The following is a 25,085-nucleotide window of genomic DNA, read 5'->3' as shown; positions in this document are numbered from 1 at the left end:
TTTCACTATCTCATAGCTTGTGGTAATTCTACCTTGGATGGTTAAAACATTATGGCTGATAATGAAAATCTCTATTCAGAAAAATCTGGCATCGAGCTCTATTTGAGTATATAACTATTATATATATATGTATATAACTGTTTCATACGCTGCCGTCTTCCCGTGTTAATGCACAAGAGTAGAACAGTTGCATCTGACAGAATGAGTGATGTCATGTATCGGACCTTTTTAGAGACGACAGGAAGAAAATAACTTTTAATATAAATAAATCTCCGCTGGGATCATCGTCACTTTTGTTTTTACACAGTTTTATTTCAGATGAATTAATGGTCACTTCTATCCGGCTGTTCAAATAGCCAAACACTTATCGATACGTTTTCATTACAGCCGTCTACAACTCGATGCAAAAAGTACAAAATAAACAGTCTCCCCACAAAAAAGAAAAAAGGAAATAAAAAATACACAAAAGCCACATTTGTTTCATGTGTCATTAAATATATTCATTTGTGATAAACATAATATATTAGTATTACAGGACAGCACACAACCATTTGCAATGGACACTGCTAAACAACATTTACAAGCCAATGTATAAACATGAGCAGATAATTATTCAGGTATAATATTTTATGGAGAGCAGAGGAGGAGGGAGGTGGGGGGGTGGTTGGAGTACCTTTTATGCAAACGCCTGCAAATCCAGTTGAAATGTGTCGGCACAGATGTGTTGGCGGAGGTTTTATTAGCAGGTTGTAAATCTGAGATACAAACAGTGTGATGCACAGAGTGTGTGTGTTTGTGTGTGTGTTTGTGTAGCACATGTGGTCCTGCATAAGTTTCAGTGTACTGTGTGTTTTTGTGTACGTGTAAACTCCGTCGAAGTGTGTGTGTGTTTGTGTGTGATCCTCCCGGTGCACATGCTAAAGTAAACGTGACATTTTGATTTCTCTGACATTCATTTATTTTGTCTTTCCATTTATTTAAGCTTGTAGTATTTAACGAGTCTGGTTAAGTTCACATGGAGATCATCTAGTTAATGTTTAACAACAACAAAAAAAAGTAATACTATACAGCTATATAACACGTAGACATTCGCTCATGCCTCTTTGTCGAGTACCAAGTCTTGACAGTGGGATCCAGTCGTCAAAGAGACGCTTTGAGGTGACGAACGTTCGCACGCTAAACACGTGATATTCCATCGCTCCACAGGTTCTTCTCCCACAACACTGAATACTGAATACAAATAAAAATGTGTACATGATTCACAACGGTTGTTAGGCAGCAACAGTAAATAGTGAGCATGCGGCGTGTCAGTGGTTTTGAGGATTTGCTGTGATAGGTCGATATTTTTCCTTTTTAATGACGCGAGACTTCACCAACACTCACCTGCAGATATTTGGGACATCCAACTTGCACTTAGTCTTTCTTTATCTGAGTCGTGTGGAGCTGCGTGCGGCGGCTGAGACGTCTCGCGCGAGCGCAACACAAACGCAAAAAGCCACAACACAACTGCAAAAGTGACGACGAAGCTTCAAATGCCACAACGTGAATGCCAAAGCCAAATGAGTAATAACAGATGTTGACATTGAACCGAGCCGAGTCACTTTCCTTCGCTGTGTGTCGTGGCTTTTCCTTCGTGTTTGTGAGACGTCTCCGTCTCCGTAGCTGTGACACATTTTGAACAGGCTGTAACATCAGCCCGTGTAGAACAGACATGAGTGAGATGAGTGTGTATCTGTACAGGTTTCCTTTCTTTTTGGACGCCACGCTAAAAAATAATGGTGAACATATCTCATATGTTCTAAAAAAAAAAAGAAAAAGTTCTGACTAGTAAAAATAAGTGCATGGTTGACACGTCTACTCTACGTCTAGTCGATGCTACGGCACCATCTACTAAAAATGTCTAAGTATGCACATATGGTTACTTTACATTGCAGAGGTCACGACCACAACATGCTGCGGATACATCGATACTTTCATGTAAATATATCATTGTACAGAATGAGGAGAGGATCGTTTTATGGCATTTTTGTTCCCACACCACCGAGGTAACACTCACACAAGCTGCGTTCAGACCTGCACTGAGCTCCGGACCTTCTCCAGAGGGGCTGTGGAGCTTCTCCAAAACTAAGGAGAACGTCCGAGTGAGCTCATGTGAAGAAAACGAGAATCTAATCTTCATGTGTCAAAGTCGAACTCCGGAGAAAGTCTGGAACCCGTTTGTGCGTGCACGTCTGAAAACAGCTTGTATGAGCAGAGGGTTCTCAGGTAAATTCCCGACCACAGTTTCAAACAATTTCACAATTTTATCACTTTCAGCTGCTGAAAAAGTTTTCTCCATAGTTCGGCAGGTTTCGGCAGCTGCTGCTCAAACGTGCGTGGAGTCCCGCGGTGCCGTGACTCCTCTTGGACACAGGGACGGTGGAATTGGATCCTCTGAAGACACAAAGAGGGTGATACAGTAGACGCATCGCTCTTTAGAACAACCGAACGAGGGGGGAAACAGCATCGTGGGTGAAATAGTCAGGATGTGACATATCTGTAATATTAGGTGCAAACTCTGCAATTACACGACAAAACAAAAACCTTGAAAACAGAAAGTTGTAGAATGAGCTCCTTCACAAAAGTTCCTAAAAAAAAAAAACAATCTAATCTCTTCGCTCCAGCTCAGAGCAGCAGCACTCAGTCATTCCCCATCTCTCCTACGTCTCACCTGTGTCTCTCTCCATCTTTTATTCTTCCAGTTTATTTTTTTAACCCATCCATCCTCTCCTCCTCCTCCTCCTCCTCCTCCTCCTTGCATCCATCCCAGTATAGAGGCCGTTCTTTCTGCCTCCACCCCTCCCTCAAGCTCCCTCTCTTTCTCCCCTCCCCAGCTGCTTTTAGCACTTTCCCCTCTTGTCGCGCTGTTGGAACTTCCTCAGCCGGCGGCCCCACAGGTCCTTCCAGGGGATGAGCAGGCTCCCCTTGTCCGCCACCACGCCGCTCTGCCCGGGGGAGTCGTCGTCGTCCGTGCCCAGGAGCAGGTACTTCCTCCCGGGCTTGATCTTGGGGCACTTGCAGGCCACGTCCTTGGCGCGCACCCACAGCAGCTGGTCCCCGCGGCGGATGCGGTGCTCGCCTTGTTTGTACACGGAGATGATGTTGACGGTGAACTTCCACCACTCGCCGGCCTTGTCTCCTTTCAGGACGTGCACTTGAACAGCTGGTGGACGGAGAAGAGAAAGAAAAAACTGGGTTAAATCACCTTCATATCATAAAGTGGTGATTCCTAATGAGACCTATGTGCTGTACCGCCTGTGCCCCACTGTTTGTACTGCAGGGTAACTTTGTCCACATGTTGAATCAATACCTGAACAACACATGCTGTGACTGAGAGCGTTGGCACGTGATCACAGAAGTCTAACTGCAGTGGTTAGATGAAAGTAGAGGGGAAATTGCTGAAAAAGACAATTAGGGGTGACAGAGAAATGGTGGAAGGGCTAAAGATACGTGACAGTTTAAATACTGAGCATTAATGCAGAAATTGGGGAAATATTTGGATATAAATGATGAAGCTAAAACTTCCAGGGATACATGAGGAAACCGTTCTTCTATCAGACAAGGCTGGAGTTCATTAATGTGATTAAGACGAGTCTGAATAAGACGCTGCCATTTAAACATGTTTGTCTTAACCTGAATATATAATTAAATAGTTAAAAACGCAGTATTCTGACCTTAGTCACATTATAACATCCTGAACACATGACCTGGGAGTGAACAAGATGGGAAAAATAAAAAGCAAAACTGGTAAAATCAGTATCATCGTACTTTAAACTATTGCAGGTTGGGTTTTATGGGGAATAACGTCTGACGTATTTGACTCAGTGGACGTAATATGTCATATTCTCTGTGAATATTAATGAAAGGGTTCAGGCTCCTCGTGTAAAACGATCTAATCAAAATGTTTTCTTCTGAATAAGGTAACTAGTGATGCCAACACGTTGATGCCAACATTGTATAAAAGCAGCTGTTTGAGCCCGAACCAGATTTTTTGCTCCCCTCATCTGTGACCTTTGACCTTTCCTCCGAAACATTCTCCTTTTTACTGCAGCCGTTGCCATAGCACACGAACACAAAGGCTTCAAGTGGAGAACTTTAAGACTAAAGCCCAGAGAAAGGCAGAGAATTTGTTTTGTTTGGCGTTATTTTTTTTTTTTTTGCAAAAACAAAAATGTCTAAAGGAAAAAACTTTGCAGAGTTTCGCCACATCTGCAAACAGTAAGAAATCCTTTCCAGTTGGTTGATCATGTGAACATCTGAGCACCGACCACCTCAGGCTACTCCATCCTGAACCTGGGAACTATCGGAGCACCACTTGTGGCAGATATTTTAATATGAGGAAATGAGTAAAGCTTCCTTTGCCGAGGCTCCCCCGCCTCGATTCTCTGTCCGACGAAGCCGCTATTACTTCGTCACCCTGATTGGAACAAGAGGTAAACAGCTCAGCGGCCACAGAGCTAATCTGTACTTGAGGTGAAGTGGGTTTACTCAGGAATGTGCTATTAACTTTCAGGGGGTGTTCACTTACAACTGTGAGATCTAATCTAATCTGAAGAAGACGGGATTAGATGATGGGAAACACTTGTGATGCCCGGGACAAGTCTTATATTTACCTATTTATCTTCTGCGTTCCACTCATTTAATGCTTTTCTGTTATCGGCAAACACGTAAGGATCATAAACTGTCAGGGAATGGAACTTGCAAGTGTGATAATAATATCCAAACTCTATTTCCTGCTCGAAGAAAGACCTTTTCCTCCCATTATTTAATGCTGATATGCTGAAACTGCTTTCAGACACACACTGAACTCCGGATATTCTCCTGAACTTTCTCCGGAGGGGCTATATGTCAGAACGCAAATATCAAAACTCAGAATAATGTCAGAGTGACAACATGGCAGGAGATCCTCCAGAGAACCTTTGGTGGTGAGGTCAGACGTGATTTAAACAAAAACACGTAATATCAGCAGTAGAATTTACTCCTGAACGCTCCGGAGATTTGTGTTGTGCAGATATTCATTATTTAACTTCTACGTAAAGTGTGATAACTCTATTTCCTGAAAGAGCCTTTCTTCCCATTGTTGGATTCTGATATGCTCGGTGCGTTAGCCTTTTCTTTGCCTTTCTGGCTGAACATGATCACTTTCGGCGTCCATCAGTCATCCCGCCCTGCTGCCAAGAACGAGGAGAACCGGAGGAGCGGGGCGCTTGAGTATGTGTGTCAATGCATGGCGTGAGCAAATCGCACACAATTTCAGAAGAAAGACGGTTTGTTGTGCTGAGGAGAGCGAGCTCTCACAGCCCTGCCATTCATCGCAGCCCTCTCCTTCATCCACACACATAAAGGGTGTGTGAGGAGGGGGCTTGTGTGCAGGGGGTTCCACTATTTGTCTTCCCAGCCACAGAAAAAGTTCCAGGAGAATCAGGATGTGTTTCCGACCTCATGAGCTATCCGGGTTCTGCTCCCAGAGCTCCATCCAACTTCTCAGCGTGAGAATCCAGCGGAGATAGCGCTCTCCTCTCGGCGACGGCGTCCGGCCACAGTCTCCCCCCGCCGGTGTCTGACTCGCTTTCTCTCTCAAGTGTGTTCTCAGTCTCTACTCGGAGTATTTAAACACACACACACACACCTTCTGCCGCTCGGGTGGAGCTAAACAGACACCGAAGCGAGACTGAGCGCCCGGGGTCAAACAATCTATTAGGAAACGGTGCACGGTGTTTGGTGAGAGCGACCGTGAAAGAGAAGAGATAAGTGTCAGATGATCCTGCTCGCGCACAATGGCTGCCAACTGAGCCTCGGCCACAGCCAAACTTCCCACTGGGTTTATCTTCTGTGGGCAGTGTGCTGCGGCTTGACACAGCATGCCACCAACAAGCCGGGGCTAATGAAATTAGAGCTCGCTTAATTACCGCACTGAGGCCCCTGTCCCCTCTGGTTATCAGCTGAGTGAATGATCAGGGACCTGCAACCCTTGGGTGAGCACAGAGGGGCGGCCGGGGAGGCTCGGGGCGCTCTGCCTTTGAGCACCACCCCGGAGCGTCGGTAAACACGCGGCCCTTTGATTCATTGTCCTCCTGGTGGCAGCGAGAGGGAGGGTACGTGTGTGCAGAGGAGGGTTCGGGGCGAGAATATAATCCCTTTGTGGCCGCCGTCTCCGTAGCTACGGCAGTGATGAAAAACAAAAATTGAATAAACAAAACATATCTCTTTCTCTCCGGGGTGGCAATCCGTCACCGTCTGCCTAATTTACCACCTGTTTGTGCCCCGAGGAATGCTCGGTGCCGGCAGAGCGCACAACTGTGTTTAAACAGAGGGCCCCTTCCCGTGACCCCTGGGGGCCTGCACCAGCACTCACACATCAGGGTTGTGGCCCCCAGAAGAACAGAGGGGAGACTCTGAAGACCCACAAAAGCGAGGCGACAGGCCTGAGAAATGAATTAGACCGAAAGGCGGAGGGAGTGGACGCGAAGCGCTGATGGCGGCCGTCCTGCCTCGGGGCGGCTCATCTGCTTCGGGACGCTTTCAGAGGAACTTCAGAGGAACCTCAGAGGAACCACCCGCGCTGCTCGAATCAGCCCGGCTGATTTATAGATGCACTATCGCCCTCGGCTCCGATGATGGAGATTCAAGTCGGTGGGAATATGAATAATCGCTGCGTTTTGGCTTCCGAGCCAAACGCAGCGATTATTATTATTATAGGGGAATAAAATATATTTGGCCGTTCTTCCGCTGGACGCCGTTCAAAGTGCACAGAGCTGGTTCGCTGACAGGCAGTTGACGAGGTTTTCGCTGGTGATGATTTTGAGTGAAATACATCAACATTAGAGGAGCTGAAAGAATCACAGCAGAGGGAATAGTGACGAACGCTTTACTACGACTGGCTCGTGCTCAAATTTGCATCAACTTTTCCCACTGAAATCTCAGTGACAGTTATTCTTGAAGTTATTAACGATACCGCTTCTAAATTTAAGAGGAAAACGTCAAAGAAAAATGCAGATTCACTCCAGAGATGCATTCTTAAACTCTGAGGATAATCTCCTCAGGGGCTGTATGACAGGCTTCGGACTTTCTCCGGAGTTTCTTCTGACTCCTGGTAAAAACTCCGGAGAATGTCCCAGCGAGCGAGTGGGTGTGTTGATGATGAAAAAGCGGCGCCACACACGTAGAAGACACAGAAGAAGATGTCGAGAGCTTTTGGTGATAAGAGCCGACGCCGGAGAATCTCCTGCTGCGTTGTTGATGTGTAAAAATCAAACTCCGGAGAATGTCCGGACCCCATTGTGTGGACATTCTCCGGACTTCCTGTCTGAAAACAGCCTTATTGTCCTTTTCGGCTGAGAGGAGAGTGGATAAATCCTGGATCTGCCTCACAGTCTGTTCTTGTTTTGAGTGTGTGTGTGTGGATCCATCGATAACAGATAAACCGAAAGATAAATGATATCCCTGTGATTAATGGTGCAGAAAACCACATGGATCATTTGCCATGTGGATGAACGTGCGTCTGCAGTCGGGCAGTGTTCTCCTACTCCCCTGTGGGATTTACAGATATCACACTTCTATCGCTGTGGTTTCTTGTTGACAGACAATCGATCCTTATAATTGATCATCATCATCAAATTTCCTCCTCGTTCCAAGGTGCTGACTTGTTTGACTTCATATTTTAATACAGGAACATGATATTTATTTACCTCGTTGGGTGTGTTTCAGCTGCATCACTTGTTCTGTTGATTCACTGACAACTTAATGTGATTCCTGTGTGTTTTGGCTTCTCTTATCACTTCTGAAGCTTTCGCCAAATGCACGAGGCCGAGCGGGGGGGAACTCGTACTTGCTCTGCAGGGTTGGAAGGTGCAGACGGGTTTTTCTTTTTATTCAATATAATTGAGCAATACAAATCCAAAAAGATCTTGAGATGAACTCGACAGAAAAACAAAAAAGGCTGCATTCATTCTGGGTGTGTCCTAATTGAGTAATTGGGACGACTGGAAAGAGTCAATAAACCACATTTAACCAGATTTTCTTTTTATGATTTAATGTGTTCTCTTAGCTTTTTTGGTTTAGGAACATTTTGTGCGTTATTTTTCATCAGCAAGCGGTTGTGTGTGTCTACGTCATCATTTCCAAACGACACCGCTTCTGCCCGTTCAGACTGAAACGCCACCCTGGAGTTTTCAAACTAAAACCGGCCCAGCAGCGTTTCCAAACTTCTCCGGTTCAGTGGCTTTAAAACAAATTTTTAGAAATATGGATGTTGCCTGATTCTCTCCTGAGATCCTCCACGATGGTTTCTTTATTCCCTGCTGGTGTTTCCACTATTATTTTCTGTCCTTGATGTATTTTTATTCTTGTTTCCTAACTCTGCTGCCTCCGGTGTCTTGTACAAATAGGTTATTATTACTATTATTTGTTGACCCAGGCTAAAAGTTATTTGTGGGCATTTGCAACACGACAGCTCGTGAAGTTGCTTGACGGAAAGGAAAGACGTGTCTTGAAAACACCTGTAACTGAGGGATTTAAAAGAGAGAAAGAACATTGGCTCACAGTCTTGAAAAGCTCAGTTTTAAGTGTCCACACACACACACACAGTTTATAGACCCTCTGTATTCAAAGAGAAAGAGAGAAACGTATGTTTTCATATAAAAATCTGTTTTAGTGGACGTGACCTGAGGCTGTGTACGTCAGCTGTCAATAAAAACTGGAGCGCAGCACCAGGGTGTGGGTTCGGCCGCGCTCGGCATCTGATTAATCGAGACATCTGACCTCCTGACTGCTGGCTGAGGCCGGGCGGCGCACATTCCCGAAAACTGGACTCACTCACCGTAGTCTTTTTTACAGTACTTCTTCATGGTGATCTTCATCTTTCCCTTGGAAGCTTTGCAGTGTGATTCACAATCTGGGGAAAGAAAGAAAGAGGGGGGGGGGAAGGGAAAGAAAGAGTCAGACGGGCAAATTTCACCCTGCAACACCACAAGTGTGGTTCAGTATCATCAGGCCAGACTCCAGCTGGACGGGCCTCGGTGCCCCCGGGGTTTTAAAGATGCCTTCAAAGTGCCATGGTGAAATGGCTCCAGGCTGACACACATCCTCCTGTGTCTGTCAACACACTTCCACTACACTCCTCCCAACGTTTCCACCGCAGCCGGCTGCCTCGTCACTGTCCTGGCATGCATTGTGCGATCTCCGAGCTCTGCGGAGGTCACTCCCGCGCAGAGGAAGGTCACGGGAGAAAATTAGCTCGTGACCTACACCAGAAAATTAGCAGGGACCCTTTGCAGCCCTGTCCCACCGCTCCCTCCGAGAAAGAAGCCCACAGACTTATGATTAATGTCTCTGCGGTGTTCCTTTCACACCCGTGTGTATGTACCTGCGTGCCAACGGGCTTTACCGATGGCCACTGCCGCCGCTTTGCCACCGCGCCTCGTACCTTTTTTAAGCAATGAGCGAGCCGGCGGTGGCACCAGGGGCCAAAACCGAAAATTGAAATCATTTGTTCCCCCCACTTTCCACCGACTGACACAAATTGGAACCAGATCATCACCGAGTGTTGTCCCCCCTCCCACTCCACCTCTCCCGGAGCAGTAAGCCTTGTGCTCTTTTCTAGGGGGGTGGGAAAGCTGGGCTGGGCAGTCTGACGGGAAAGGAGGGGGCAGTCGAGAGAGAGAGGGGGGACCTTTCAGCTTCCCTGAATATGGACAAACTTCATTATTTCTTCCAGCCCTCTGTCCAGTCTTCCCCTTTCTTCCCCATTATACTCCGTGTGAATGAGGTTGCCTGGGTAATGATGGAGGAAGAAAAAAACGCCCCTCTCCTCCCTCTCAAAAAAAAAAAAAGAGCGTTTTTGGGACGTGGGATGAGGATCGAATTCATGTGTGGAGAGAAAGCGTTTCTGCTGGAATGCCCGGCTGCTTTTTCTGGGGGTGGCGGGAGAAATAAGAAAAGAGGAAATCCCAAAGTAAATGAATTTGACGAGTCCATATCGAGCACGCCTGATTTCCATGTAAATGAAGTGGTGAGGGCGGGGGGCCGCTTTATCTCCCACTGGCCCCCCGGGGGCCTTCATCATACCTCCCTTTGATAGCTGACGTTGCCCATTAGCCCCGGAGCGCAATCTCCGCATTGGGCCATTACACCCAGTGCTCTCATTAAGGTCCAATCTCCTGCTGCGAGGACAAACGCCCCCTTTGTGTGTCCCGGCAGCAGTGCCACGTTCTTTCTGCGGGGTCCCTGGGGACCACACTGCTCCTAATTTGGAGGGTGGTGTCTGTGTAGAGTTTCTGACGGGAGTCCAACTCCTCACAGCCCCCCGGCAGCAGAGAGTGGGACTCACAACAAAGCTCGGTAAAGTCAGTGGCGCCACTCTTGTCAGACGCTGATCGACGACCAGGAGTGAGTCAGCCCATTCACACAAGCCCGTATCATGGTGACGTTCTGTAGATGAATGAATTAACAGCTAAGGCAACAGGTTTGTTCATCGTCCTCCTGGGTAATCACATGCATGAGCAATTAACAGTTAAAAACCTGCAGGTACATATGGCCGTGGCACATCTTCTAGGACTTGAACAATGGGGCCGGGCAGCGCTCCACTGCTGGTGCAGCCAGACTTGATTGAAATACAAACTGGTGCAAATGAAGCATGTAATCAGATTAGGGCTGCAGCCCTGGGGAGGCTGCAGGGCAGACTGGGAATACGGGCAACGAGGCCACAGGGAGCACTGGCAAAATATCTGGCGTTTACATCAGCGGCGCTCAGACCTCACTGATGAGTGCTCAGTGTTGTGGTTGACGTGTGCAGCGAAGAGTGAATGGAAAAACATGCATGTGTTAGAAATCTGTGTGTGTACGAAAGAGAAAATAGACTCAAATACAAAAGGTGTTGTTGTGTGTTTTGTGGTTTTGTGTGTTACTCACCTGACGGCTCCTCGTAGCTGCTGTACGACGCTGTGGGAGATGCAACTGGGATCTCTGAGACAAAGAGGAATAAACATATATATGTCACCTTTTCATCGTGTTGCAATGAAAAGAAAATACAACTTATTTAATGATTTTACCCGTAAAAATCAAAGAATTCCACTTCTAGAGCAAAGCGAGACCCCTGAGCATATACGTGCATAACCTCAGAGCACATATGAAAAATACTTTAATACAATGTCCTGTTAATGACACTGATTTGTGGAAAAACATGTAGGAAAGTGAGTTTCCTGTTAATGCCTTGTTCCCTCCTCATTGTGGTGCATGTGTTACAGTTGAAGAGAGCCAAAGCCGGCAGTCTTGTTAAAGTCGGAGCTGGCAGGGAGGCAGAGAGCAGAAATATTTAATATCGTACTATTAAAACCAAAAAATATATGAGAAACCAAATGTATTCTGCTCTTTAAAAAGCCCATTTCCTCCTTTTTACACCAACAAAATGAAAAGAAACCCTGCTCCAGCAGCTTCACAAGGTTTAAATGATCCTTGTGGTTTCCAGCCAAACGTATCACTCCGATTCTCCATCTAATTTCCATCTATCAGAAACGTAACCCCAGTAACACAGTGGGCGATTGTTGTGTGTGTGTGTGTGTGTGTGCATGACCTCCCAGACTTTTATCTTATCTGCCGGTGCCAGCCGACTACTCGATGCTCGCAGCTACTATAGCGACGCATCTCTGTTTCTGTGAGGCGCTGGCGTTTATTGCCGAGCGCCTGGAATCTGCAGGCAGCAGATACAGCCAATAAACATATCAGCCATCATTCCCTTGGACTCATTCTGGGGATTTATTGTGAGACGGGCCGTTAACGGTGTTGAAGGCACACAAGGCCATGTTAGGCAAGCAGTAATGGTCTGTTTATCCAGGCTCTGGTTTAAACAGCCAAAGATCTATCCAAAATAATGGAACAGGGGTATAAAAATAACACAGGATGAGCGTGAGCCATGAATTCATGCACAACAACATGTCCTGTCCTTTTCAGGTCTTGTCCCGTGGTAATTATCAGATTTGCTATCGCGGATTGGAGCCTGAATCAGAGCTGCAGGATTTGGCTGAGCACGCTTGGCAATGGGGCCGGGCTGCAATCAATCAATTTTAAATGGAATCCCTCACAATTAGAGGAAGCTGGTGGTTGCAGAGTAAATACACTTAAATATTTTGTATACACTGGTGTTAAAAAGATGGACAACAGGTCTCCACTTCCTCCCACGATCTAGAAAAGAAGCCAAAACATCCCGTATATGAAAAAGCTGCACATTTGGTGCCAGAGTCGGCACGTAAGCGATCGGGGGGGATGACGCTGTGTGGTCCCGCCCCTACCTGCGTTTGACCAATTGCGAGTCTCAGGTGTCCGTCATGACGTTCACCATGTTTTTATAGCATCAGATAACTAATTAAAAACTTACTGGAAAGAATTAACCCTTCAACATGAACCTAAAATGACAGAAACCAGCTTTGAGGAAACCGTATTTTACGTGTCCTTGAATTTGTTTGTTTGGTTCGTGTCTCATCAACTAACATGGAGGAGAAGGTTGTGACTTTCTTGCTTTGTAACCAATCAGACCTGCAGTTGTAGTTGTTGCAGTAAAGTTTGCTTCTTAATTCTCATCTATAAAGCATATACATCATTAGTTAGTCATGGTAAGTTCTTACTGATGCAGGGAGCGATGGGCGAGCGGCTCTGCTGGTAACCTTTGGCACATCGGTTGCAGGTGATCCCCGTCACCCCGTCCTTGCAGGGGCACTGGCCCGTCGTCTGGTTGCACGTCTTCCCCGCCGCGCCCACTGGATGACAATCACACGCTGTGTAGGAAAATAGAAAAAAAGGCACAGATCCATCAAGTAAACAACTTGTGGGTGGTTTACAAAACCAGCAGCTTCACAAAACAAATATCGGCTTTCAAATGCCTCCGGTGTGTGTCTGGCGTGTCCTCTGCTGACTCTACATATTCCATACAATAAAACAAAAAAAATCTATCCTAGCACTAAAAAAAAACCTAGTGAGAAATCATCCACATTAGTGTGGGCTCTGTTTTCCTTCCAGAACATCGCAGATGGAGAACTGGGCCCCGGACCAGCACAAAACCTCAATCAAATTGCACCGCTTCACTCCACCCATAATGACCAGAGGAGTCTTTATTAGGGCTGCTCTGGAAAGAGTAAATAACTTGATTAATTATAGTAGTTTACTCTCACTGCGCAGTATCGCTTGGCTGTGTGTGTCTGTGTGTGTGTGTGTGTGTGAGCTTCTTGGGATTCGTCTTTGTGTCGTCTGCAGCGTCGTGGATCAGACTTGTGTGCTTTTCAGATTCGCTTCCCGATCTAAAGCTTTTTGGCAAATAGCTCCTCGCAAATACTCCCCTGAATAATGTTTCTTATTAATGGACGAGTGGAACGCGCTTCAAAGTCCAAGTATGCTGTTATTTGGGAGGATCACAAGTTAAATGTGAGAAGTTTGTTCTCTCTCTCTCTGTGTGTGTGTGTGTGTGTGTGTGTGTGTGTTCTGCCAAACATGCACCATAAAGCCCGTGTTTGAAGTGGAAGCCCAGCCTCCCTATTAGCCCTGCATGTGCTAAACGTACCAGCAGTTGTTTGAAATGAGCTTGAAGTGGTCCAGCGGAGGTCGGAGTTACTTGTAGCTTGAATTTATTTGCGCTTCATTAGCACAACAACTTTCTTATTAAATCAAACAGTGAAAGTTACAAGGATTCAATTTTATTTCCTCTAACAATTCAGTGCCACTATGTTATAAAACCACTTTTAAATTCCCCCTAGATCCAGAATTTTTATTTGATCTGCGTTAAATGACACAAACTCATAAATATCAGTCCCGTAAACACGCCCGAATATTTTTTTCCATCAAGACTCGAATTAATTATTGTCTGAGGAAACAAAATAAAAATTCCTGGATCCAGAATGAACAGTTTATCCTGCAGGTGACTCCTCCTAATTCATTTAAACTAAATATTTCATGATGTAACCAATTTTGCAAAAATATTCAGGAGTTTCCGGCTCGTCTTCAGAACGTACGCTTCGGCCTAGATCCCATTAGTATTTACGATCGCCTCAGAATCCTCTTTGGACCAGAGCCTCACTTCACAGCGTGTCGAGCAGTTCACTCCACTCAGATCAGGACGGTGATATTTCAAACAAAGGATTTAATAGTAATTAATAATAATTTTAAAGGTTTCTGGGGAGATGCAGGAGACTGAAAAACATGAGAAGTGGTTATTTCCAAGGCTCTGGTTTATGTAAACGGTAATTTCCCCCTGTTTTAAAATACTGAAGAATCTCTGTATATGAGCCGTTATATAACTTTGTTCTCCTTGATTATATTTATTTATTAAAACAGCCAGTACACGACATGTGATTGGACTGTTTATCGTCAGAGAGCGAACGATAGGTCAGGACGTAACTGTGCTACAACCTGGACACATTAATTAATTTCAACCTGCAGTGGGAAGAGGGGGGCCCGTGGAGCTCAATGTTTGCTGAGGGGTCCTGGGGGAGTGCTGTGCAACCAACCATGCACATGCAGCTTCATCTCTGTGGAGTCGCTTCCACTGCCAAACATACAAGGGGACCGGGCAGGAAAACAAACTGTTAGGGGCGGGAGGACGTGGGGGAGGACGTGGGGGCGTGCACGGTGGGTTTCCAAGAGCCGTGTTTACACTGCGCTTGATGAGGGGTGAAGTTGTAAATCTGGGATAGAAAGCATGAGGCATTCCACTCTGCCACTGGAGATGTAGAGGAGACATTTTTTTTCATTAAAGCTCAAACTATTAGGCGAATCGTTGAGAGGACATTGTGTTGAGACGTGAAGGGGGGGGCTGAGGAATGGGGGAATGAAAGCAGACTTCCTCCCCGGGCCGTGTTGGCGCGGCGTTTGCGTTTCCTGTCCAACAACAGCAGAGCGGGATGGTTTTTTTTCTGATCGGAACAATAAATAAAAGTTTGGTTTGTAGCTGATGTCACGTTCGCTCTGCTTTTGTCACCTGAGGAGGGAAAAGGCAGCAATCAGAGCGTTTGGGTTCGATTCCAGAGCAACGAGCCGGGTGCGAGGAGTGACGGGCGGGCGTGGAGTGTGAGGGGGTTACTGATCCAGATGTTTGGAAAGCCTTCGCAAGAGACGTGTGAAGTGAGAACCTCTGGCTGCATCCACACTCATAGTTTTCGTTTAGAAAACACAGATACGTCTGGAGTCCACACTCCTCCAGAGCTTTAGAGCCGATAGAACTGAGAGGTTTGGAAACGCTGCTCATCCCGTTTTAGTTTGAAATGTAAGGTGGCTGCATTTTAGTCTGGACGGACAGAAACGGAGAAGTTTGGGAAAGGACGACGTGGACGCTGATCGGGCCTTTTGGATCATAACGTAGCCTTTAATGATTTATTGTTTACAGACGATCTATCAAGCTTATGTTCGGTAAAACAGTAAATCGATCTTATTTCTTGTGAGTAGAGTGAATTAATAGCGGAGCAGTTGTTTGGCATGTAGCGGGAAATATCCTGTTGCTGTTTCCGTGTTAAAACAGCCAGCAGTGGGGGCGGGGGGGGGTCACCGAGGGATAGGCATCACCGAGACCCTGTCAGCAGCCAATCACAGCTCAGCGGTGGATGTGGCTGAAGACCACGATGGTCTCTCGTGTGTCATTAGCGTGCGGTGAGAGAAATGTCATCTAGTGACACATTTGGCTCGTAGAGGTTCTGCAGTAAGATTTATTCATTTCATATCTGATTATAAAAAGTTTCCCTCAAACAATAATAATCAATCTTCAGTTTCATTTGGGACACTGATCCTTCTCGGCTCTTACTGATAGAATTAGGATCCTCTCCGACTCTGACGTCATCGCTCGTGTGTCGGTTTCTCTCAAACAGCCCGATACAGGCACAGGAATGTGTACAAGTTGTGTACTTTGTGCATCTGTGGGATATTTCTCCGCCGAGTGTTTGGACAAAGTGATTGAGTGACAGCAGTTTGTTTGCTCAGAGCGTCGGAGGCCGTCTTTATTCCCTCGGGAGCCGCGAGACAGAAGGAGCTCAGCTTTTGTCTCCGCGCACATTAATCCTCGGCAGCTTGGTCCTGACGTACGCGCTTACACCTGTGTGTGTCTGTGTGTGTGTGTGTTTGTGTTGTGAGGGACGATTAGCGAGTTGTTTCCACTGCTCTGTTCCGTGGATCAGCTCACACCTCGGCTCTATTTGTTATGTTTGTCTTGTCAGGCTCCTCAGAGGATCTGCAGCAGCACGGGTCACCTCACTGACACCGTCACAGCTGTGCACCTTTGTCTTAAGTTTAAAAAAAAAAAAATTCCTTTAATACCTCAAGTGTGAAACGTTGCTCAGAGAAAGACGTGAGCGTAAAAACCTTTCCCCAACTTACAGCTTGAGAGGAAAGAGTTGAAATCTAATGATGCTAAATAAAGTTGATGTTAAGATTCATTTTGGCAAATAAACGTGTCACAGGCACTAAAAATTAAAACTGCCAATCAATGTCCGGACCCGATTCTCGGACTTTACCTGAATCAGCTTTTGGACTTTTGCTTTAACCAAAAAGATAAAGAGGAGCGTTTATGAAAGTTTTAAAAATGGACAAATAAATATGCACAATAGCTGCAGTGTCTTCACAGTTTAAATAAACACTGAGGGGGGGATTCGTCTCCACTTACCTTTGCAGGCTCTGCGGTGAGAGATGGACTTGGTCATGTCCCTGTAGTAACCCTCCTTGCAGTAGTGGCAGTGGCGTCCCGCTGTGTTGTGGCGGCAGTTGAGGCAGACGCCGCCGCTCCTCCGGCCCGACAGCTTGTACAGCTCCATGTTGAAGCGGCAGCGGCGGGCGTGCAGGTTGCAGTGGCAGGCTGCACGGACACAGAGAGACACACACTGAATACGACTCGATTCTCGACATGAAGTGAAGAAATAGGTGAAGTTCTCGGATTCTAAACAATCCCCCTAAAGCTGATCTTTGGTGTTTTCACTCCGGCTGCACGGCGACACCGGTTCCCCCGTCAGCTGAGGAACCACAAACACCTCGTGAAACAAACGCGGTGTCATCGAGGTGGAGATCGAGCTGTTTCTCTTAGCTCCTGGAAAGCTGACATTTTGGAAACACGAGCTTGTTATCTGACGGCGACCAACTCGGCTCACGGTGTTTACGAACCTCAGATAAGTCGGTGGAGACCCCTGAGAAAATGCTTTTAGTGGCCGGACATGGTGAAGCCGTGTGGTGTGAGTTTCATATCGAGACAACGGGTTATTGAACCAGATGGCGCAGCTTTGGTGGAGAATAATGGAGCGGCTGCAGGAAACCTCCCGGTCCAGGCTCTCTTTCACTTGGCCACCTGCTTGTGAATTTAACCTCTGACCCCCGGTGATGTCAGGCAGGAAAAGGCTCTTCCGCTCTCCCACACATCTGAGCGACGGCTGCGCTCTGTGATTTATTGTCATTGCTATTTTCACTCGTTGATATTGACCTCGGGGGTTCGTGTCCCTCACGCACTGATGATGTGTTGCTGTGGTTTCAGGCCGTTGCCAGGTTTTGTCTTATGGGATCGTTTCGATATTAAAAATAAATAAAAAAGAGATCCAGCAATCTGTGAGATAACAATCTCATATTAAAAGTCAAATGATTATTTATTTCATCGTGATTCTTTGAACGGATTTGTACGAAACTTTGTGGAAGGATGCGACTCGAGCCAAGAAAGAAAAGAAAGTTCAGAGTGAATCCAGGATTAAGTGAGTTTTGTTTGACATTTTCACCGATTTCCTTGGGAATAGTTAATTTAGTTAGTTAGTTAGTTGGTTAGTTAGTTAGTTGCCTCGCTCCTGTTCTTATTCAGGTCAAACAACAGCGATGCCAATGCTCTTCTTTTAAATTACAAGGGAGCTAATTAGTTTCCCCCCAGAAGAGAAGCATGGAGCTCCCACAAAAAAGGTTTAAAGCTTGTGTGGATCAAAACCAAACAAAGGTCTTCTGAAATAAAACTTCAATTATCCGCGTGTTAGAGATGTTTAGCTTTTTTAAATCACTTTATTTCCCTTCAGTTAGGCCAAAACAAGACCTCGAGGTTCCTCACGGTTCCTCACGGTTCAGTAATCTCCGCGTCTTAGCGCCGATGACGGCGAGATGCAGGAGATAAGAGCCACATATGCTCCACGTTCATCTGCGGTTGGAATCACGTACAAACACACTCACACCTGCCACGAGGGACCAGAGCTGGCAGGTGGTTGGGATTCAGAAACACTCATTTTGAATGGGGGGGGCACACACACACACACACACACAGACACACACACCGATACACACACACACACAGCACCTCTGTGTTTGGCAGCTGTCACAGGCTTATCTCCCTCACTTCCCTCCCAGGGTTGATTCAACACTCTCTACACCGAGCTTTGAAGAACTCTCTCTCACACACACACACACGGACACACACACACACACACACGGACACACACGGACACACACACACGGACACACACACACTCACACCCTCCCGCCTCCATTTCCCTCTCTGCTACTTTCTTATCCCAGATGTTATCTCCACTTGAGAGACGTGTGAGGGGGAAATGCAAAGGGGCCTTTTCATGAGTAGGAATGCTCTTAGTCCTCGGCAGTGAACAAAGTCAATGCAGGTACCGAACTTTCATCTTCTCGAAATGTGCAGAGACAGATGATCGCAACACGGCAGCCGTCGCTGTAACGATCACTAGGACGACAACAAAACAACAAGTCGTGTGTGTGCGTGTGTGTGTGTGTGTGTGCGTGAGAGCACCATGTGATCAATAAGCCTTATCTCCACAGCTGTCCCCAGGCCCTTCTGATGAACGCTGCGCTATCTCCTCCACACGTCCTCGCTCGGCTCACGCACTCGGAGCAGCCGCCGGCCAGCGGTGACAATAGCTCCGGTGCTGATAAGCAACAGGCCGCCGGTGGCCTTTACTGCATCTGTCACACGTCGGCCACAGGACGGGACGGAGAAGGTGAAGTCAGGACTCAGGTACTGTTGCTGTCACACGTGTTCCAAACAAGTTCCTCTTTGGTCGCCTACAACTCAAACTTCAACTGATTTCGAACATTCGGCTCATTCGGGACATGTCTGCCGTCATTTATCGTTTTTTCCATCTCAAAAAATATATGTAAACTGCAAACTACAGCGTCGTATGAAAGAAACGTAAACTGAAACTGTGACGATCTTAACTTGGGTTTAAAGTCACACATTTTGAACTTTTGTCGATTACTCATCTATTTAGACTATTATTTAAACATTATTAATAAGTGACTTTTCAAAAACAAATTGTTACAGCCCATTCAATTGTTTTTTTAAATCAAATTAGTCATAATTCTTTTGTTATGAACCAACCGGCTGTGAACTGCTGATACAGATCATTCACCTCTGACTGGTTCTGTAAGAATCTTTTCATTTCATAACTGACTATACACCTGCTTGTGCTAAACCTTGACCTGCTAAAGATAATGTAATTATTCAATAATAATATATTTGATCATATAATAATACAAATGTATAATGGTAATAATAAAGTACAACGAATAGTGTAATGTTCAATCTGTACGTTTCCTCCACTCATTCTAAAGAAGCTAAATATATCAGAAAGTAGAAATCGAACAGAAAAACAAGTTTTGTATGAAATAATAAAACCCCAAAGGAGACGTCACAGTAATTTTGACAGAGTGTGAATACTAGAAAAATGCATATAAAGTACTGGTTACTGCAAAACTGCAGCTCGCCGTGTTTTGATACATGCAGAGGAGCAAGGTGTCTTTCCCGGCTCGGCTTCCATTTGCTTTCGAGGACCCTCTCAGAGCGATGCTATTCCAATCTATTTATGCTCAAGTGGCATCTATCAGGCCCAGAGAAGGAAGAGGCCGCGGTGGGTGTGCATATTGGATGGAAATCACGCATCCCACAGCTCGGCGGAGGTGGTGATTCGCTCTGTCTGCAGAGGCGAGCGCACTTCAGAAACAATCAGCCATCTGTACGCCACCGTCTCTGATGAGATTCAGTTATGGACGGGTTTTGAAGAACTCGGAGCAGGAATTTACCAGCTCTGTCCACAGGTGTCAGATCTGTAACCGAACAGAGTGTGTGTGTGTGTGTGTGTGTGTCGTTTTGTGTGTGATCTGCACTGAAAAGAATGCACTGCTCCTTCAGAGATGGAGAAAGATGGAATTCCAGCACAATTGTTGTTTATCCAGGACCAATTACTCTCTCGCTGGGTGTAATCCCGCGCAGACACTCGTATCATGAGCCGATGACGTGCGAGCGCCCCAAATCAAACAGGCTTCAAGTCTCGTCACAGCCGGGGATCAGGGGAGAAGACGACTTTTGGCCCGTCACAGATTACGGGGCCGTATTCTCATGACAACAGTTGGTTTTAGCGGTGGGACGTTTCAGACGCAGACGCTAACTGTGTTTGTTGGGAAATGTCTCTGTGAGTTAGACAGTGTGTGTGTGTGTTTGTTGAAGGAGGGAGCAGAGTTTGGTTTTTTTCCTCTGTGCTACTGCAGATCTGTGGCCTCACACACACACACACACACACAGACACACACAGACACACACGCTGCTGAAGCTGCACCACATACACTCGATTGAAAAGTCTTGCTGCGTATGGAGCTTATACAATGCTTGCATAACACCTATGTTGCACGTGGGTGATGTTTCTGAAGTGTCACAGGAGTTCATTAATAAACATGAAGTGTCTATTTAAAAGAACACAGGTAACACTTCTGAAAGGTGACGCATATTTTTTACAGGACTTTCAGATTTCTCACATTATTTTCAAAGCCTCGTTACCTGTCGACACCAAAACTGCTCGAACATCAGTTATTTCACCGTTAGATGTATTTTCCTGGATATATTAAGTTTCCCAGTGTTTTATCACACGGACGAGAGTTCACTAACAGGCGAGCCACAGTCTAGATCTGGATCCAGAGGCTGTGCTGTCCTGACCCGAACCTCCGAGCCATAAATCATCGAGAATTATAATATTTTGACAGAGCGTTAAAACCCAGTAATGTGAAGTTAAAACCGTTCCAGCCCAGATTTAAAATCACGACGGGAGAAGAGAGATCGTTTCTCTCACTGAACAAAGAAAAAAGTTGTGGAGATGAAAGGAAGAGAAAAGTTGGGTTGAGTCCGACAGGAGAATATAAAGTTTCTTTTTTATTAGAATACTTATTTTCTCACCGCTCCAGTGATGTGAAAACTGACAATAAATATTTTAACAATTGAGTTATTACTGAGTTATAGTTCCTTTGATTTGACTACACACAGATGTTGACACATCTAATATCTCAACGTTTATTTCACTGAATCAAACATAAGAGACATTATGATGTTCCAGACATTTGCTTGAGGATTTATTTCTCTTTCTGGAACTCTCTGAATTTTAATCTCAAGACGAAAATCAGCCTCTTACACAGTATTTCTATAAAGAGTGTATTTTGTAAGCATATCCAACATTTTAAATGAATAACGACTCATCTAATTTAAGTGGAATATCAACACTGCTGCCCAATTTCCCTGCATTCCTTTCCCAGTACATGTATCTGGTTTTTCAAACCCTGAATATACAGTATTAAGTAATTACGCCGTGATTCATGGGTCGTAATGTGAAGCGTTACGGAGCTTCAATGGATGAAGTCATAACTGAATCTTTCACTTGAAACTATGACGCTGTATAGCTTCGCTAATAAGGCAATGAATAAGTCAGTGATTGTGCTTCAGGCTCTGGATGTGGTTGTAATGATTATAGAGACATAACTTGGAGTCACTAAATCACAGCGCGTTGCGTCCAAACAGACTTCACCAATATATCATTATAAATCTGGAAGGCTGGGAGAATAAATCACGAATAAAATTCTGCCGCGAAGGGTTTTGTTAATCGTGGTCGTAAATCCAGTTTTATAGAGGCGTGGGATCAGCTGCCACGGCGCTGAGACTAATCGTTATCGAAGCCAACGCTGCCGACAAACACGCGGCGTCTCTGTCGCGCGGCGTCCGTGGACTCCCTCCGACGAAGCACATTTGACTCGGTAACGCACAAACATAAAAAAAACCAAGTGCCACGATCCGTCACCCTCAGCTGCTTCCAGGCCGACCTCCGCCAGACGCACGCTTCCCATAATAAAACATTTCAATCACACATCTCTGCAGCAGCTGTGGTTTTGATGAGGGCGAGGACGACAACAAAGACTTGAGCAACAAGCTCTCCAGATGATGAATCCTTTTACAAGTCCCCGCCTCGGCTTTTGATGGTTTCACTGGAGGCAAAAAAATGTAAACAGTGAAAGGGGAAGAAAATAACAATTGGAGCCGTTGCAGGGAGATTTTTATCTCGTGCAGGTTTAGACAATGACCTCTGAGGAGCTTCGTCAATAACAACCCGCTCACCTTGGTGTCACATAAACAAATACAGCAGATTTTTCTTCTTTGGCCGAGTTAAAGGAGAAGAGATAAACAACTGAGCTGGAACATGGAATATGGTTTTAATGAGACGCACATTAGAAGCAGGTCTTCGCTGCACTTGTCTCTGAGCTGAGCTGCTGCTCGTGGACTTTCATCTCAAGTCGCTCCATCAATTTGCTTCATCTTCCTTCTCATGACGGACAATGTGAGGACAAAATCAAAACGAAGGTCTCAGAGGCTCTTTGTGAAGCCACGTGTTCTTTTAGACAAACAGATGTGTCGCACAAACCTCAGACTTCGACTGAGTAGAACTTCTGTCGCGTGCACGCCCACCTAGACCAGCGGCCTGCACCCTGTGGATGGTACTAGCTGTCAGTCACACAGTATCCACGCCCCCCCCCCCAGTGCAGACGGTGCTTTATTGACTGTTTGACTCTAAATGGACCGTAAGTCATGTTGTGTTGAAGACGGCTTGAGGCTAGAGATCGAGACATAAACTCCTGACGTTATAAATCAACTGAGAAGTCGAAGAAGAGATAGAAACTGACTTCCCAGGCTTCACAGCTTCCTTTATAAACCTACAGGTGAGTTCTCCACAGTCTGTGACAGCAAACCTGCCCTGAACCATCTTCAGTGTCCAAACTGATGGTCCAGGGCAGAGGCCAACGAAGCCGCTGAGCCACATCTGCCTTGTATTGGCACAGATGTTATCAGTCTAATGATGCCATCATGGCCAATTTGTTCCCTGTGGGGAAGCTGTGTCTGCTCCGCGACCGTAACGACACACACACAGCAACATAATGAGCCATCACTCAGCTCACCTTTCACCCCCGAGGGAGCTGCCAAACCACACATGAGGCCATTTTGTGCCCGGAGACCAGATAAGAGATGAAAAAGGTACAAGCTGAGCTAATGAATTGAGCCGTCCTCAGGATGAAAGGCTATCTGCAGCCATCTCGCTCTTCCACTACAGCCAGGTCTGAGCACGCTCCTGTGTCTGTGGGACTCACTGCTGCTCGCTGTGTGTGTGTGTGTCTGTGTGTGTGTGTCTGTGTGTGTGTGTGTGTGTGTGTGGGTATAAACTGGTCTTATTAAAGTTTAGAGCCAAATGTCAGGAGCTGGAGTCTGACTGGAAATGTAGAAAAGATCAGAAAAAGTCTTGGTGCAACATTTAACAAGGATCACATGAAATGAAAGCTTTACTCTATTACTGTTGATTGAATAATTGCAAAAGTTATTTGAGAGGATACTTATTAATGCATTCATTCAAAGAAAAAGTTCTTAATATGTGTGCAAAGAGTAGAACTTTGCTTGTTCCCTGTCAGAAAAACAAGAATGTGGCAAATGTCAATAAGATATAATGATATTAAAATAATGGCCCCAGTGTTTTATTCCCCCACATGTGAAGCATCAAGGTGCACCAGTGCTGAGTGTGACCTCTTTAAACCCGACAGCCTGAGTTCACATCACGCCCACGTACTTAAAAGACGTCAGCATCTGTAGCCACGTTTGACCTGCGACCCCGGAAGAATTTGCCCACGGCCGTTAAGAATAAACAACATTCTGGATTTGGAATTTGGATTTTTTTTTTTTTATATTGTTTTTTATTGCAGAGGATGTGGTGTTGCTAATGTTTTCCCGGACTACACAGTTCATATTTCTGTTGTGTAATTTCTCTAACCAGGTGGTCTCTTGGCCTCGGCCCCCTCTGGTCCAACAGCAGAATTCTCTTAATAGGATCCGTTTGCTTGTTGTGGTGCTTTATTAACAGTTGTGTAAATGTGTGTGTGTGTGAAAGTGTGGTTTCTCTCCTCGCTCTGCAGACTGCCTCTCTCCAGAAAGTGTGAATAAGTCTCCCCGTTGATTTGCATGCACCCGTCTCACCACGCAGCCTGCGCTGATGTCATGGGGGGGGGGGGCGTTCCCTCTCTTTATGAGCGCGGCTCTTTGATCTCTGGTGGAGATCAATTAGCTGAGCAATCAGCCCGCCCCGTACTTTTGTGTGAGTAACTGCCCGTAAACCGTTCGGTTGCCCGGTGAACGAGGGAGTGCGCTGCCTCAACACAAATAGCCACCCGGGTCAGCCGGGGCCCTGGTGGCTCTCCAGGCGGCTCCACTGTGCGGCGGGTCGCATTAGGTAATGCAGAGTGACCTCAGCTCACACAACACACACAGCACCGGTCAATGTAATATGAGATCAGCGTGTGTGGGTCAAACAGAAACGACCTGTTGGTGGCGACTGGGAGAAAAACAGTAGTCACGTGCAAACAGGCTTTAATGATCCCTGGTTGATCTGCATATAGAGGGGATAGGTTAAATAGTTTTCTCTATGTGTAGGAGCTACAGGGAAACTTGGTTGAACAAAGTGCTTTACAAAGTAAAAGGCACAACAAGAAAACAGAAATACGTAATATATCATATCATAATTAAATAATCTGCTGGGATAATAATGTCTTCAACTCTAAAAGGAGGCCAAAGAGAAGAGATGTGATCTAACAGCAGAGCAGATATGGAGTCGATCACTTCTGGTTACGAGCCTCGTTTTAGGCAGATCCAGGAGCAGCTGAGGACAGTTCAGCTGTTTTCAGACGTGAACTCCGGAGAATGTCCACACAACCTGGTCTGGACTCGCTCCAGAGTTTGTCTTTCACAC

The 25,085-nt window shown here is 45.9% G+C and overlaps 1 protein-coding gene across 1 annotated transcript in view; it reads right to left on the bottom strand.

The window, feature by feature from the left end:
• Positions 1-308: 308 nt before the first annotated feature.
• The window catches only part of ntn1b (netrin 1b), a 39,135-nt gene continuing 14,358 nt past the window's right edge, over positions 309-25,085 (bottom strand). The window contains exons 3-7 of the mRNA XM_035181101.2: positions 16,670-16,858; positions 12,657-12,806; positions 10,948-11,001; positions 8,858-8,932; positions 309-3,202 (exon numbers count right to left, since the gene is read on the bottom strand). Of these exons, the coding sequence (XP_035036992.1) occupies positions 2,880-3,202; positions 8,858-8,932; positions 10,948-11,001; positions 12,657-12,806; positions 16,670-16,858 (791 nt within the window). The 3' untranslated portion in view covers positions 309-2,879. The remainder of the gene's footprint in view (positions 3,203-8,857; positions 8,933-10,947; positions 11,002-12,656; positions 12,807-16,669; positions 16,859-25,085) is intronic.

The sequence above is a fragment of the Hippoglossus stenolepis genome, chromosome 16 (genome assembly GCF_022539355.2).
Source record: "Hippoglossus stenolepis isolate QCI-W04-F060 chromosome 16, HSTE1.2, whole genome shotgun sequence".
NCBI lineage: Eukaryota > Metazoa > Chordata > Actinopteri > Pleuronectiformes > Pleuronectidae > Hippoglossus > Hippoglossus stenolepis.
The sequence above is the reverse complement of the archived record's forward strand: the minus strand, read 5'-3'. Positions and strand labels throughout refer to the sequence as shown.